General features: G+C 58.5%; 6 protein-coding genes across 6 annotated transcripts; 3 read left to right on the top strand and 3 right to left on the bottom strand.

Moving 5' to 3' along the window:
- Window positions 1-57: 57 nt before the first annotated feature.
- On the top strand, window positions 58-3,577 carry ACA1_270320 (histidine triad domain containing protein; the record flags this gene model as incomplete). The annotated part of the gene is given in 15 exon segments (XM_004341595.1): window positions 58-171; window positions 455-636; window positions 763-893; window positions 904-965; window positions 1,212-1,447; window positions 1,494-1,582; window positions 1,743-1,753; window positions 1,966-2,183; window positions 2,292-2,482; window positions 2,578-2,651; window positions 2,766-2,884; window positions 2,973-3,045; window positions 3,171-3,208; window positions 3,288-3,363; window positions 3,464-3,577. The coding sequence occupies 15 exon segments, from the start codon at window positions 58-60 to the stop codon at window positions 3,575-3,577; spliced, it is 1,728 nt and encodes a 575-aa protein (XP_004341643.1).
- Window positions 3,578-4,170: 593 nt separating this feature from the next.
- Window positions 4,171-5,847, bottom strand: ACA1_270330 (uncharacterized protein; the record flags this gene model as incomplete). The annotated part of the gene is made up of 2 exons (XM_004341596.1): window positions 4,171-4,886; window positions 4,968-5,847. 2 exons carry the CDS (start codon window positions 5,845-5,847, stop codon window positions 4,171-4,173), a joined length of 1,596 nt encoding a protein of 531 aa, XP_004341644.1.
- Window positions 5,848-6,188: 341 nt separating this feature from the next.
- ACA1_270340 (uncharacterized protein) lies at window positions 6,189-6,656 on the top strand (the record flags this gene model as incomplete). Its single annotated transcript, XM_004341597.1, has 1 exon — window positions 6,189-6,656. One exon carries the CDS (start codon window positions 6,189-6,191, stop codon window positions 6,654-6,656), a length of 468 nt encoding a protein of 155 aa, XP_004341645.1.
- A 102-nt stretch (window positions 6,657-6,758) lies between these two features.
- Window positions 6,759-8,360, bottom strand: ACA1_270350 (papain family cysteine protease containing protein; the record flags this gene model as incomplete). Its single annotated transcript, XM_004341598.1, has 5 exons — window positions 6,759-6,998; window positions 7,188-7,307; window positions 7,390-7,510; window positions 7,592-7,817; window positions 7,910-8,360. The coding sequence occupies 5 exons, from the start codon at window positions 8,358-8,360 to the stop codon at window positions 6,759-6,761; spliced, it is 1,158 nt and encodes a 385-aa protein (XP_004341646.1).
- Window positions 8,361-8,617: 257 nt separating this feature from the next.
- Window positions 8,618-13,452, bottom strand: ACA1_270360 (phosphoribosylamine-glycine ligase; the record flags this gene model as incomplete). The annotated part of the gene is made up of 21 exons (XM_004341599.1): window positions 8,618-8,730; window positions 8,821-9,042; window positions 9,136-9,259; window positions 9,334-9,439; window positions 9,523-9,680; window positions 9,784-9,860; window positions 9,935-10,013; window positions 10,107-10,198; window positions 10,326-10,434; window positions 10,507-10,631; window positions 10,739-10,858; window positions 10,946-11,368; window positions 11,452-11,662; window positions 11,753-12,024; window positions 12,104-12,257; window positions 12,356-12,411; window positions 12,470-12,560; window positions 12,613-12,759; window positions 12,846-12,970; window positions 13,040-13,204; window positions 13,326-13,452. 21 exons carry the CDS (start codon window positions 13,450-13,452, stop codon window positions 8,618-8,620), a joined length of 3,096 nt encoding a protein of 1,031 aa, XP_004341647.1.
- A 772-nt stretch (window positions 13,453-14,224) lies between these two features.
- On the top strand, window positions 14,225-15,362 carry ACA1_270370 (uncharacterized protein; the record flags this gene model as incomplete). The annotated part of the gene is made up of 6 exons (XM_004341600.1): window positions 14,225-14,306; window positions 14,399-14,516; window positions 14,678-14,780; window positions 14,884-14,951; window positions 15,034-15,198; window positions 15,350-15,362. The coding sequence occupies 6 exons, from the start codon at window positions 14,225-14,227 to the stop codon at window positions 15,360-15,362; spliced, it is 549 nt and encodes a 182-aa protein (XP_004341648.1).
- Between the last annotated feature and the right edge of the window lie 105 nt (window positions 15,363-15,467).

Genomic DNA, 15,467 nt, shown 5'->3' on the forward strand with positions numbered 1-15,467 from the left:
GACAGGAAGGACCATTTGTGAAGATACATTCGGGGCGTTTTCCAATCTACGATTGAGATGAGCGGATCAAGAGCCGCGGTGCTGAAATCCGAAGATGGAAAGATAACCGTGCCGCTTCCGTTGGGCACGACCGCATTGGGCCGCACAAATCTCAAGTTGGATGATAAGCGCGTAAGTAGAACCCAAGGTACTAAGGACTCAGCATAATTTTCTTATTATTATTAATTGACAAATATTTTTAAACTGTGCACCTCTTGATGCCAGCTGACATCACGCTGGAACGGAAGAACGGCCGGCTCAGTGCCCGTCTCCTCGTGGTACCACGGCACACGCACACGCACACGCACACGCACACGCACACGCACACGCACACGCACACGCACACGCACACGCACACGCACACGCACACGCACGCAACACTGGACTCTTGGCCGATGAACCCGCCGCCGCGCAGAATGGCGTGAATGCGTGCTACGTCAAGGGAACCGAAGAGGAGACGTACGTGGGCAAAGGCGAAGAGCAGGCACTGGCCTCGGGCGACACCATCTGCTTCTGCGGCCAGTCTTACCCCTTCGTCCTCACATTCCTGTCCATAACCACGACCACACCATCCGCGATTTCTTCCACGAACAAAAGGTGCTAACTTGCAGCACACACGCACACCGCACCACCGCACACACCGCGCACCACCGCACACGCACACGCACTCACGACAGCACACGCACTCACGAAGCCGTTTGCGATTCGCACACATGTCTGCAGGAAATTGGAGGAGGAGACGAGGGGAGAAGAGGAGGAAGAACAGGAAGAAGAGAAGGAGGACACGGCCCAGGCGCAGAAGAGGAGAAAGGTGGAGCCGAAGGGGGGTGGTGGCGCGTTGCCCGCCGTCGACGGTGCCCTCAGCCTGGCGTTCCCGTCCTTCGGCACCGGCGTCTTCCAATACGACCTGGAGCGCGCCGCACAAGGTACTTCGTTCCATCCTCCGTCGTTCACAAATGTAGTGGCCGCGCTGACATCACCCTCATCGCCATCATCACCATCATCACCATCATCGCTCCGCCTCCTGCCTCGTACCAACAGTGACCTGCAAGGTACCCACCCACGCTGATTTTAGTAATTATTATTAATAATAATAATTGTTGTTGTTGTTGTTTTTGATATTTATTATTATTATATTTGTTTTTTTAATAATCCAATGATTGAATGCACAGCACGTGGCTGCGTTCTTGGAGGAGCACGACGACCCGCGCATCCGGCTCTACGCTGTCGACATCACTGAGTCGGCGACGCTCGCGGCGATCCGCAAGTGCTGGAAGGGCCGGGATGCGCGCTTTCAGATTCGCGTGGCCAACATCACCAAGATGAAGACCGAGGGCATCCCGTGCCGCGTCATCGCCAACGCCGCCAACGAATGGTATGGCCGCGGCGCCCCGTCCCGACAGCTGTCGTACTTTTTTTTTTTATTTATTTAACTAGGCCGAGATTCGCTTCAGGTTCTCGGCCATGGGCAGCGGTGTCAACCTGGCGATCAACAAGGCGGCCGGCCCCGCGCTCGACAAGGAGACCAAAGCTCGCTACAAGGGTTCGCTTCGCTATGCAGCTGATGCTGATGCTGATGCTGATGCTTTCTTAATTTTGGCTGACTTCAATTTCAACTGTTCTGTTTTCATCAGGAGGGGCACGAGCAGGTCAAGTGTATCCCGTGCCCTTGCCCACCTCATCTCCACTGCGCGCAAACGAAGGAGTGCACCACGTACGATCTCAAGGCTTGCTTGTTGTGTGGTGTGTGTCGTGTGCGTGTGTGTGTCATGTGTCGTGCGTGCGTGTGTGTGTGTGTGATGTGTGTGATGTGTGTGATGTGTGTGTGCGTTTGTGTGTGCGTTTGTGTGTGTCGTGTGTGTCGTGGGTGTGTGTGCGTGGCATGCGCGATGCTCACTCCCTGTGTGTTGCGATGTAACACGCCAGGTTGTGCATGTGATGGCGCCCAACATGAACCCGCAGCGCAACAACTGCCTGCACGATGACTACACCAAGGGCGATCGCTTGCTGGGCCAGTGCTACTCCTCGCTGCTCACCACCTTCTGGGACCTGGTCTCAGGCTCGCCCACCACCAAGGCGTCCGCCCAGGCCGAGGACGAAATCGAAGAAGACTTTGACGAAGCCAACTTTGCGCCTCGACCCACGTGCGCTGCTCTTGATTATTATCATTATTATTATTGCTATTATTATTCTTATTATTATTTTGTATTTATTTGTGTGTTATTAATATGTTGGATATATGGCGTGTGCAGTGAGACGAAGAAGTCAGCGCCAGCGGTGCCTAAGAGCAGCGCCAACGCGTTCAGCATGCTCATGACGGCCAAGAAGCCCGAGGCTGAGCCCAAGGGCGGAAAGGCGGCCTCGGAGGGTGCCTCCGCGCCCAAGGCCCCGGCCAGAGCGGGCGGCTGGAGCGATGCGCTGACCCCGTATGCGACTCACCCCGGTACGGCGCCTTCCCTCAAGTGCACAGAATTGATCGACCACGCACACTCATCGCGTTGTCGTCGTCGTCGTCGTCGTCAAATCGTGGCCACGCAGAGAAAGTGCCGCCAAATATCATGCACCAATACGACGACAAGACCGTGTGTATCTTTGACAAGTTCCCCAAGGTAGTGTGTCTCAGCACACGCACGCACACCACCGCACGCACACGCCGCACATGCACAGTGTGTGTTATGTTTATATGGGTGTGTGCGTGACTTTTGATGATTTCTGTGTGTCTCCAGGCGTTCAAGCATCTGTTGGTCCTGCCGCGTCGGCTGATTCCGGGCTACGGCAACCTGACGGCCGACGACGTGCCCCTCCTGAAGGAGATGCAGAAGCGGGGCCAGATGACCGTTGAGCAGTACGGCACCCCCAACACGATCGTACCATAACTTGCATTCTTGAATTTCTCACCACCCATCGTTGCCACTATTGTGAATCCACACAAGGTTGACGTCGCGCTATGGCACGCTCAAGTTCCGCCTGGGGTTCCACGCTGTGCCGTCAATGCGACAACTTCACGTACATTCATGTGTCCTATCGATAGCCACGTCGTGTGCTTCATGTTGACAACTAACACACACGACACGACCAACGACACGGTACACGCTCGCCTGACACACACGCAGATGCATGTTATTAGCCAGGACTTTGATTCCGAGCACCTGAAGACGAAGAAGCACTGGTACGCACTACACGCTGAAGCAGACACACGCAGTGCGCACAGCAAGCTTACCTCAGCTTATCACCTCCACTGCACGTAGGAACTCGTTCACGACCGAGTTCTTCATACCGGCGGACAAGTTCATCAAGACGCTCGAAACCGACGGCAGCATCCACGTACGTTTGGACCCACCCACTCTCCGCCATCAACAGTTTGGTTGTGTAGTGGACCTGACCTTGGCCTGACCTGCGGTGATCGCGGTTGCTGTTGGTGTAGTTCGAGAAGGCCAGGTACGAGGCGTGGCTGGAGGCGCCGCTCAAGTGCCACGTATGCCACCAGAGCCAGAAGACCATGCCCGCCCTCAAGGGCCACCTCCTTTCCCACGCTTGAGCGCGATGGTCGTTGCGTGCTGACGTCATCAGCTCAAAAATGTGTAACATCGAGGAAGAGTTCAAGAGCGCAGCCACGACTCCTGTTGAGCTTGTGCTGGCCTCCCTACCGCCGCACCTCGTGCTCCAGCGTAGCCTGCCTCTGCAGCGAGCCCCAGTCAGCCCCGCGAGCGCGTGTAAGCGGTGTAGGCCACGACGCACGCCACGACGCCCGCCACCAACAGCGCCACCGGCACCGCCACTCCCGCCGGAAGTGATGCGGAAGGGTTGTAAAACAGCACACCCAGGGTGTTGGCCAACTCCCGCACCCCACATGACGGGCGTAGCGGACTGACCTTGGGCAGGGGCAATCTGGACAAAGATGGACAGCACTACTACTACTACTAACATAGACCATCATGACATTGGAGGGAAGGGAGGAAGATGTGTTGCCATTTCGGTGGTGAGGGCAAACAGAGGGGATGTGTTGCTTGATCCTAACAAATGTGGTCAACACAACAAATGGAGCGGACAAAGCAGCAACAAATACTTGGCTGTTGCATACCAGAGATGCAGTCACCCTCAGTTAGTCAACCCCTAGACCTATTTTGTGGTTTATTTCCTTTGAAGCCACAAATTGCTGGTCAGACCAATACATAGGAGAATGGCCCACACACTGGTCTCGGTGTCCTGTATCGCGACAACACTACTGGTGATCACCCAGTCCTCCTGCTCGCCGTCCGCCGCCGCCTTCGCCGCCGCCCGGGCCGCCTCGGCCTCCTCCTCGTTCGAGCTGCGGGCCCCCACGGCTTCCGCGTGCCAGAGGTGCCAACGGGCCAGCGCGCGGCTCCTGAGGCTCGCCACAGTCTCCTGGTCGTCAGCCAGCGCGAACCGCACGGAGCGCCACTGGATCTGGTCACTGTGGGGCGGCGGCGCGGGGAGCGGAAGGAGCACGTCCACGCCTCTCTCCGTCGCCAAGTCCGACGTGGTGGGGTCCTGCTGCCGCTGGTGGTGGTGGCATTTGGGGCAGGGCTGTGGGAGTCGGGTCGAGCTGGGAGGAAAAGTGGGGCTGGCGGCGGCGGTTAGCGGCGACGTGGGCGAATGGGTGTGGCCAACGCTGCGGTGGCCGGGAGGACCCCAGGCCATTGGCGGTGCGGGCCAGACCCTGAGCGGCGGATTGGCGGCGCCGGGGATGGGCGATGCGTGGAGTGATGATGACGACGAAGATGATGATGACGGTAAGGAGGGTGGCAGAGTGGTGGTGTGCGGGATCGAAGGAGTGTCGGCCATGGCGAGGAAATCGGAGATGAGCTCGGGCTGATTCACCAAGTCTAGTGTGAGAAGGAGAGAGGTGAGTTGCCACACAACACACACACACACACACAAAAGCACACACACGAAAGCAGATGAACCGGTGATGCTTGACAGATCGCTCTCCGTCAAGCCTTCTGTGTCCCACTCCATCGGCATCGCCGCTCCGCCATCGACGCGACCCACGTCGCCCACCGCCGCTTCTTGCGCCACCGCCTGCGCCTCGGGCTCCCTTGCGACTCGTTGGGCCTCGCGTCGCTCGCGCTGGGCCTCCTCCGCAGCCGCGCGCGCCTGGTCGAGCTCCTGCTTGAGCCTATCGATCATTTCGTGGTCCTCCTTGAGCCTCCTCTCGAGCTCCGCCTCCCGAGTGCCTCGCGTCTGCTGCTTCTCCTCCTCCTCCTCCTCCTCGATGGCGCGCTTCTGGGCAGCTTCGTCTTCTTTGCGCTTCCTCCTCGCGGCCAGCTCAGCTTCGGGCTCCCGCTCCTGCCTGTCTCCTTTTCTGGCTGGCGCTGGCTGGGGTGGCACAGGGTCGGGGTAGGGGTCAGATTCCACGTCTGGCACGGCCAGGGCCAACATCATGGCCGTTTCCTCCTCCTCCTCCCTTTCCTTCTCGGCCTGCCTTTCCCTTCGTTTCTTCTCCTTTTCTCTTTCGATCTCACTTTCCCTCTCTTCCTCGCTTTCGCTCATCTTGTCCTTACCCTTCGCCTCTCGCCTCTGCCTTCGCTTTCGTTCTTTCTCCTTTTCTCTTTCGTTCTCTTCGCTTTCGCTTTCGCTTTCGTTCTTCTTCTTCTTCTTGAGGCCATAGACGTGGCTTTCGCTCAGCTGCTGCTCCTCGCTCGCGGGCTTGCGCTTGCGCCTGTGCGTGCCGAGCCCTTGTGTGCCCAGGTCGAGGCCTTGGTGGATCGCCATGGCCTGTCGGCCCGCCTTGGCCAACTGTTGCCGCAGTGCGTCTGCCATAGCAGGCTGCCCACCCGACTTCATTCTCTTGTTCTTGTTTTGTACGCACGCCCCCCCATGTTTCCTCTTTGTGTTCTGTCCAGTAATTCCCCACCACCTATCACTGATGCCACTGCTTGCACTTACTTTATCTCAAGCTGCCACGAAACTGACCCTTCTCTTCTTTTTTTTAACGATTGTATTAATGTCTTTGTGTTCCAGCAGCACATCTACGCGAACTCTCGCCTGGTGTTCCTTTTGTGAAAATAAAAAAATAAATAGAACCTTGAGTGTGTCGGGCAAGCACCAAGCCCCGAAAGGTTGGTGTGAGTTTTTATAACGGAGCCAAAGCAGCCCAAGAAGACACGAGAAGAAGAGGAGATACAATGAGCACCCTAACCAAGACTGAGGAGCAGCCAGAGCCGGAGCTGAAGATGTACTGGCACACCGACTACTGGGACATGCCGCTGAGCGGGGTCGCCATGTACAAGGGCCAGCCCGTCTACTTCCAGCACGTGGAGGAAGAAGCACAGGCCGATGGTGATGGTGTGGACGAGAACCTAGACGACCCCGAGCACGAGCGTCCGTACGTGGAGCCGACCTACGCCCTCCACGCACTCACCGAGGCCCAGCACCGTGAGCTCGAGGGCCAGCACGACGAGTTCGGCCGTCTGGTGGGCCGGCACACGGACCACCGGCCCAGCGTCTACGAGCCCTACGAGGACAAGGGCACCAGCCATCTGTGGTACGACAACGCGGCCGCTCGGCGGCTGAGCTTCAACCCGACCCAGGACTGCCCCATCGTCGCCACCGTCCCGCGTTCGGCCTTCGCCTGGTTCCGTCGCCCGATGTGAATCCGCTACACTGCTGTAACGTTGGTGGAGAACATGTTTGTACACATGAATGTAAGCCGCACGTGTCATGAACAACACAACAGTTAACATATAAGACATGACTTAGGCCGTCGCGACGACGGGGTAGGAGACATCGTAGAGCAGACCACACTCGCCGCACACGGTGACGGTGGCGGGGCCACCCTTGCAGCCGGTGCCGTCCGAGGGCTTGAGGTCGATGCCGCAAATGGGGTTGGAGCGGCGCTTGAGGCGGATGTAGCCCTTCTCGCCCCACACGGGCGACCACGAGTTGCGGACCAGCCAGTAGTCGCCCTCCTTGGCGTCGGTGCCGTAGCCCACAAGCTGCAGCCAGACGTTTCAGTGTACATTAGCTTCATGCGTGTGCGTGTGAATGTGAACGTGAGGTGAACGTGAATGTGAAAGTGAAAGTGAAAGTGAATGTAAAAGTGAATGTGAATGTGAAAGTGAATGTGAATGTGAAAGTGAATGTGAATGTGAAAGTGAATGTGAATGTGTGATAGGGGTGGTTACCTGAACGACGTGATTGATGTCGGGGTTGGTCTGGTTGCAGCCGTCAAAGACACCAGACTCATAGGCGTGCCACGAGGAAGCGTCGACGTTGATCACCAGAGGACCCGTCGTCGTCAGGGCCTGAGCGCGTGACACCACACACACACACACAACAACGTTATCACCACGCGGAGGCGCAGGAAGGAAAGAGCGTAGGGCATACCTCGATGACGGGATCGTATTTGTTAGAGGGAAGCACGACATAGTTCTTGACCTTGGCCACCACCGGAGTGCGGGTGGTGTTGAAGGAGCACTGGAAGGCCTCGCCCCAGTACGAACGATACCTAGAACAAGCACACACTGCTGTGAGCCACAACACACAGCACGACACGACCAACGACACGACACGAAGGGCGGCGACGTACGGGTAAGTCCACTCGGAGGCCAGTCCGCTGGACTGGGTCATGAGGGCGCGGTAGACGAGCTCGGCAGTGCCGCCCGCGCAGCCGCCGGTGCCACCGCACTGGTCGGGGTTAGGGATGCAGTCGAGGATGTGCTGCTCGGACAGGATGGGCAGCTGACCGGTGGCCAGCGCCCAGTAGGACTCGAGCGTCTCCGACGAGCCGAATGTCCAGCACGAACCGCACTGGCCTGCGAGAATGAGTAATGAATGAAAATTGGAGCATTTGATGGAGAGTGCGGTAGAGGGGAGATTAATTCGAGTAGAACGGTGAAGATGGTACCCTGGTCCTTGACGGGCGAGATGACGCCCTTCTCGCGCCAATCGACGTGGTTAATGGCCGCTGCTCGCATCTTCTGGGCGATCTCGTTGAGGCCGGTCCATGCAGATTCCCACTGCAGGCCACCCCTCGGGGCGAGGCCAGCGGCCACCCCCTTGTTGTAGCCCAGAAGCTGCCTGATCTCGGCCTCGCTTCGGTCAGTGAGTTGATTGACGCCCTGCTTCCACGACTTGGAGGCGTCGCGGTTGTGCGCCTTGATGGCGGCCAGGCGCGACTCGAAGATGGCGCGACGAGACACAACCTCGTCATCGGAGGCATAGGCCTTGTTGAATTCGACCACGTAGCGATCAAACGAGTAGTGATCGAGCGCATCCCACGTCGTCTTTGCTCCGGCGCCCGACGCGAGGAGGGCAAGGAGTGCCAAGCCTGCGCACAAAAAGATAGAGACCCTCATGTTTATCTAATCCAAGAGAGATGAAGCTGTGCTGGTTGCACAAGCACGCCAAGAATTTGCTATCGGCGATTGCGCGGGATCGCGACTTTCGTACTACCTTTCCCAGCAACGAGCGCAGCGCTGAGTGCGTGTCGTGTCGTGCTGCGGGGCCAACTCACCGCAGCTGCTCGTGTGCAAGTTGAGCGGCACAGTTTAGTAGAAGAAGCCCGATGCTCTGTAAGTCAGCCAAAATGTTTTTGGAAGCCGCATTGCTGCATTCAGAAGGTGGCGGGGGCGGGGGAGGCCAGCAGTTGGGCGTTGGCCACGTGCACCTGCTCGCTGTCGTCCAGTCTGCGCGGCACGACCTTGCCGATCACGCGCGCGTCTTCCCCTGCAATTTGCAAAATGTTAAATCCACACGACACACAGCACGACACGACACACAGCACGACGCGACACACGGTGGAGGGCAAGAGCGTACCAGAGGCGGTGAGGGCTTCCAGGACGGAGGCGACGTGGTCGGGTGCGACGAGGAGGGTCATGCCGATGCCCACGTTGAGGGTTCGCAGCATCTCGCGCGGCTGGAGCTGCCCCAGCGACGCGAGCCAGCCGAACACCGGCGGCACGCTCCACTGCGCCACGTCCAGATCGACCCCGATCTTGGGCGTCAGCACTCGCGGGATGTTCTCCAGCAGCCCACCACCTACGACACCGCACGACACACACGACACGACACGCGCGGTGAGTGTCGTAAAGAATGGGGAAGGGAGGGAGAGAGGGAAGAGGGCTACGGTACCTGTGATATGGGCGGCGGCCTTGATCTTGCGGGCCTTCATGAGGGGCAGCACCGACTTGACGTAGATTCGCGTGGGCTCGAGCAGCGCATGGGCCAACTTCTCATGTTTCGAAGCGAACGGCGGCTGTGTGTTTCGTGTGTCAGCGTGTCGTGCGTCAATGCAACGCGTGAAGCCGCGGGGTGCGAGGCATTTGTTACCTTGGCCGAGACGTCGATGTTGTTGAGCTTGATGATGTGCCGCACCAGCGAGAAGCCGTTGGAGTGAAGACCCGAGGACGCCAATCCGATCACCACGTCACCCTCCCTGCGTTGTGCGTGTGCGATGAGCGCGCATGCCGTGCGTGTCGTGCTATGTGTGTCGTGTGTGCGACAAAGGAGGGAACGCACTTGATGGTGTCCATGATGGGCAGCACGCCGTCGCGCTCGACCGCGCCCACGGCAAAGCCGGCCAAGTCGTACTCGCCGGGCGGGTACATGCCGGGCATCTCTGCCGTCTCGCCGCCCACCAGCGCGCATCCCGCCAGCATGCAGCCATCCGCAATTCCCTGCGACACACACAGCACGTCACGTCATGCCGTGCCGTGCCGTGCGTGTCGTGTTGTGTGCGCCGTGCGTGCGGTGGCGCGGTGTCGTGCGTGCGTGCGTTACCTTGACAACTTGGGTGGCCTCGTCGACGGCCAAAGCGCCGGTGGCGAAGTAGTCCAGGAAGAAGAGCGGCTCGGCGCCTGCATACCACCAACCACCGGTCAGGCCTTTGCGTGTGCGTGCGGTGGTGCGTGCGGTGGAACAGTCGTTGTACCTCGCGTGAGGATGTCGTTGACGCACATGGCCACCAGATCCTGGCCGAGGGTGTCGTGCTTCTTCACTTCCTGCGCAATCTGATAACGATCGCAAACAACAAACAATACGCTTCAATCCAAGCTGCACGACACACATACGACACACGACACACAATATTGGATGTTAAGTACCTTGAGCTTGGTGCCCACACCGTCAGTGCCGCTCACGAGCAGGGGATCCCTGTAGCCGGCCTCCTTCAAATCGAACAGACCGCCAAATCCGCCTGCCGCACACTCACTCGTCAGAACACGACACACACTGAACACACAATCGATACACATTTGACGCACGCACGCACGCACGCACGCACGCGACACGCATTACAGGCATGTATGTGGCTGTGTGAGTACCAATGTTGGCCGAGGTGCCGGGACGGGCGGTGGCCTTGGTGAAGGGCTTGATGCGCTCCACGAGCAGGTTGCCTGCATCGATGTCCACGCCCGCACTGCGGTACGTCACCTGCTCCACCGCACGCGTGTCGTGTCGTGTCGTTAGCGCGCGACATTGGGCTCCGAAGGTGGCCACACGTACGGGTCCTTGTCCCTCGGCGGCCTTGCGCTTCTCGCGCCTCTGCTGGCGCTTGACCTCTTCGGCCCGGTACTTCTGCTTCTCCTGCTGCTCGAACAGCTGAATGGCTTCGATCAACGCCACGCCCTCTGTGGACCCCAATAACACGACACACGCGACACACGCGACGCACGACACGCACGACCGTAAGTACGCGGAATCGAAGGCTCAAAAAAAAAATATAAAGGAGGCGTACCGAGGTGCTGGACCTTGGCCTTGAGCGTGTCGGCGTTGTCGGTCGCGTCGATGGCGCACCGCTTCTGCACCAGGATGGGACCCGCGTCCACCTCCTCCGTCACCACATGCACCGTACACCCTGCAAGCCCCCCCCCCAATGTAAGTCCACGCGTCGTGTCGTGTCGTGTCGTTGGTCGTGTCGTGTCGTTGGTCGTGTCGTTGGTACCGGTGAATTTGGCGCCGCTGTCGAGCACGGCCTGGTGGACGTCGAGGTCCATGCCGCCGGCAAAGTCGGGCAGAAGGGACGGGTGCACGTTGTACAGGCGCCCGCGGAACCGCTCGACAAAGGCCGCCGACACGATGCGCATGTAGCCGATCATCAGCACCAGATCGACGCCACCGTCGACGCCGTCAAGGGCGGCGATCACCTCGCGATCGTAGGCCTCGCGCGGCTTGAGCTTACCATCGGCGTCGCGCGGTTCGACAAAGTGGTGGGCGATGCCGTGCGCGCGGGCGCGCTCGAGGATGTAGGCGTCGGCGCGGTTGCTCACCACGAGCGCGATCTCGGCATTGAGCTCGCGGCGCGCGATGGCGTCGATGATGGCCTGCATGTCCGTGCCCCGCGTCGACCCCAGCACCGCCAGACGAACTGCGTGTGTCACGATGTGTCGTGTCGTGTGTGCGGTTAGCGTGTGTCGTGTATGCCGTGCGTGTCGTGCGATGAGTTGTTACGTGTGTTGTTGGCAAAGTAGGATCCGATGTCGCAGCGGTAGTGCATGCCGTCGAAGTGGATCTTGTCGAGCGCGGCGTAGGCCCGGGCGATGGCCTGGGCCGGCCGGGGGCTCACGGCCGTCACCGCCAGTACGCGGCCGCCGCTGGTCACCACCCCCTGGCCGTCCGCGGCCGCCTTCGTGCCCGCGTGGAACACATACACGCCACCCTCCTGCCACACAAACCCGTCAACATACGCAATGACACGACACGACACGACCCACCGTACACGACACACGACACGAGGGGAGGGAGGAGGTACGGCATCGATGGACTGGGGCAGAGAGTTGAGACCGGCGATGGGCTTGTCGACGGGGTACTTGTCGGGATAGCCGCCCGAGGCGGCGACGACGGTGACGGCCGCGCGCGCGGTGGCCCACTCGACGCGGAGCTGGGCCAGCCGGCCCTGCACGCAGGCCAGCATGACCTCGAACAGGTCCGTCTTCAGGAGGGGCAGGATGACCTGCGTCTCAGGGTCGCCGAACCGACAGTTGTACTCCAGCACCCGCGGCCCATTCTTGGTCAGCATCAAACCTGCAAAAGTTCAAATATTTCGCATTATAACCAAAAACAAGCCAGGGAAATAGGAAAGAAAGATTAAAGGAAAATGTACCGGCAAAGAGGACGCCGACGAAGGGAATGCCGTCCTTCTTGAGGCCGTCGAGGGCGGCCTGGAGCACGGTGGCGGTCCACTCCTGCGCCATCTCGGGCGTGACGGCCGGCGTGGGCGCGAAGGCACCCATGCCGCCCGTGTTGGCGCCCTTGTCCTACGCGCACCAAACACAGGCACACGTCATGCGAGCGTGAGCAACGCACGATCACACACGACACTCACGGCACACGGCACACACGGTGGGCCGTGTACATTGTCGAGCGCTCTCTTGTGGTCCTGAGCGGCGGGCATGGGGACCACCGTGGTACCTGTGCGAGAGATTTGTCAGGCTGGCTCAACGCACGCACGCACGCACACAGCGCGTACCATCGCAAAAGCCGAGGAAAGAGACCTCGGGTCCGACGAGCAGCTCCTCCAGCACCACCAGATTGCCGGCCTCGCCAAACACCTTGTCGACCTAACGAGTTGTGAGTGTCGCATGTGCCAATCCGACACGCAGGGTGTGGTACCATGATCTCGCGCACAGCCTGCTTGGCCTCGTCCTTGTTCTTGGGCACGATGACGCCCTTGCCGGCCGCCAGGCCTGACGCCTTGACCACCAGCGTGTGTGGGGTGTCGTCGATGTACTTGAGCGCCTTCTCGGCATCGTCAAACACCTGGGGCAACCCGCGCACAACACCGTCAGCTCCGCGATACACACACGACACACACGACACACACGAGAGAGCGTGGGTGATGGCACCTGGTAGGTGGCGGTGGGGATGTTGTGTTTATGCATGAAATCCTTGGCGAAGACTTTAGAGGCCTCGATCTGAGCGCCTGCCTTGGAGGGACCGAAGCACGGCACGCCGGCCTTGTTCAAATCGTCTGTTGTGGATGTGTTAAGTTAACTTAAAACATTTGAGTGCGTGTGCGGTGGTGCGCGGGTGTGGGTACCACCAAGTCCAGCGGCGAGAGGAGCCTCCGGTCCGACCACAACGAGCGAGGCCTTCTTCTCCTGGGCAAAGGCGACGATGGCCTCGTTGGTGCTGATCCCGGCCACGTTCTGTACCACCGCCGGCGCACCCTTCTTGGCCAGCTCCCGGCCCAGCGCTTCCGTACCTGCTCGCACGTAGAAAATAAAAATAAGAGATCTTTTTTTTAAAATGTAACATATTATAACGAAATAAAAACATATACTTGAATATAATGTGTTCATGTAGAGTATGTGTGAGATAGGTACCGCCATTGCCGGGCAGGACGTAGATGTGAGCCACCTTGGGGCTCTGGCTGAGCTTCCAAACGATGGCGTGCTCGCGGCCACCGCTGCCCACGACCACCACTGTGTGCTGCTTCAGTTCTCCTTCCATCTCTGTGATCTGTGAGTCTGTCGCAGCACAAAGGAGCCGCGGTGAAGGTGTCAGTGTGCGGCCAGCAGCGCTCACAAGATTGCAGCCCACCCAAACAAACACAACTCCGCAGCACACATCTCTAGGCCGATCTGCAGATTTCAGATTGGGCAGATGATGAAGCGTGATTTCGAAACATCGGAACCAGGCCTCACTCCGAGTGCGGCAGATTGGATGGGAGGAGGGTGCGGGCGTACTTGAGATTTAAAATCTAATCCAGAGATGCACACGAACTCAGTCCGGCTATGTGGCAAACTCCTGTCCTCCTCCTCTCTACAGAGCAGATACTGCGCGCAAATGGCTCGCCTGGTACTTGTGCCAGTTGCTTCCGCAGGTCCCAGGTCGTTCTCCAGTGGAGAGACGTGGGATGATGGTGTTGGGACAAAAAGCAAACAATTTCGAAATAGTTTCGAAAGCCACCAAATAGTTTCAAGTTTGGTTAAATTAACATTAATATTAAGGCCAAATCTGACGTCAGCAATAGGAAGATGATGGAGGCGGCAACGCAACCGCCGGAAACGGTGGTGGAAACAAACCAGCTCAACATAGGGGGGGCCATCATCCTGTTCGTCCTTTTTGCATTGAGTGCCCTCGCCATCTTTATTCGGTAACGCCTCCGTTAAACAAGCTAATTTAATCTGTTTAAAAGAGGGAATTTAATCAATCCACTTTTTATGTTTATTAAACTGTCGATCTCAACTAACCAATATCATAAATAATAAACAGATTTGTGATGCTGTTGCGATCGAAGAAGCACCCGCCCCGACAAACACGCACCCACTTTTTCCTCTTCTTCGTCATTTGCTCGGCTCTCGGTACTTGCTGCTCTGCTCCTTGCTTCACTTTTCTTTCCTCACATGATTGCACCTTGGCACACGTGTGCGGTGTGTGTCGTGCGACACCGCAGCACGAGCGACGTTCTTTGTACTGCTCCATGTGCCGTTGAATCTGCACCTCTACTTCTTCGTGTGGTTCCTCCCCGAGTTCCTCAACCTGGCCGCCTTTGTCATGCTCCTCCGCTCCTGGTTCTCCCTCTACCCTCCCGTGTGTGTCATGTATCGTGTCGTGTGTGTGTGTCGTGTGTGTGGTGTGATGTGTGTCGTGTGTGTGTCGTGTGTCGTGTGTGTGTGTCGTGTGCTCGCTTTCTCTGTTCGTTTTCGTTCCTCTCCTGACGTGTGCCGCGCAGGATCCGAGTGTGGGCGACCTCGCGTCACTTGGCGACCTTCACCTATCGCAGCACGCGGGTCAAACTATTCGTGATCGAAGTCACCACTATCACTTTCATCGAGGTACGGCCCCTGTAACGCACGCACGCACGCACACGCACACGAACGCACGCACACGCACACGAACGCACGCACGCACACTGACGAAGTATCGTTCGAACTCTAGGTGGCACAAGCGGTGGTCTTCTTGGTGATGATCATCCTGGGCGAGGGCTACTTTGACCTCATGCAACGGTACGCCGGCCACCCCCACGCTCTCGCTTGGCACTCATTTTTTAATTCCATTCTTGACATTCTTGACATGCCTGGAATGCAGGGTGGACGCGTGGTACATGGGCGCGCTGGAGCTGCTGCTTATTTTGTCGAGCGGCGTGTGCATGGGCCTGGTCAAGTACCTCGAGAAGCGGGCCAAGCGGCGGCACGACATCATCGAAATCGAGCAGTCCTTCCTGAGCCTCTTCAATCGGGTACTCGCCACTTCGTACGCTGTCATCATCAACACCCATCGCCAACACGTCTAACCGTGTGTGTGTGTGTGTGGTGTGTGTGTGGTGTGTGTGTGTGTGTGTGTTGTGTGTGTGTGTTGTGTGTGTGTGTTGTGTGTGTGTGTGCGTGTCGTGCCGACACGATAGACGGATGCGGTGATGTTGGTGTGGGTCTTTGCGCGCGCGGTGCGTGCGTTCGATTGTCTGATGTCCCTCAACTCTGACTGGGACCAGGTCATCGCCTCCAGCTCGTACCTGCCCCCCC

Source organism: Acanthamoeba castellanii, assembly GCF_000313135.1.
Source record: "Acanthamoeba castellanii str. Neff unplaced genomic scaffold scf7180000084770, whole genome shotgun sequence".
NCBI lineage: Eukaryota > Discosea > Longamoebia > Acanthamoebidae > Acanthamoeba > Acanthamoeba castellanii.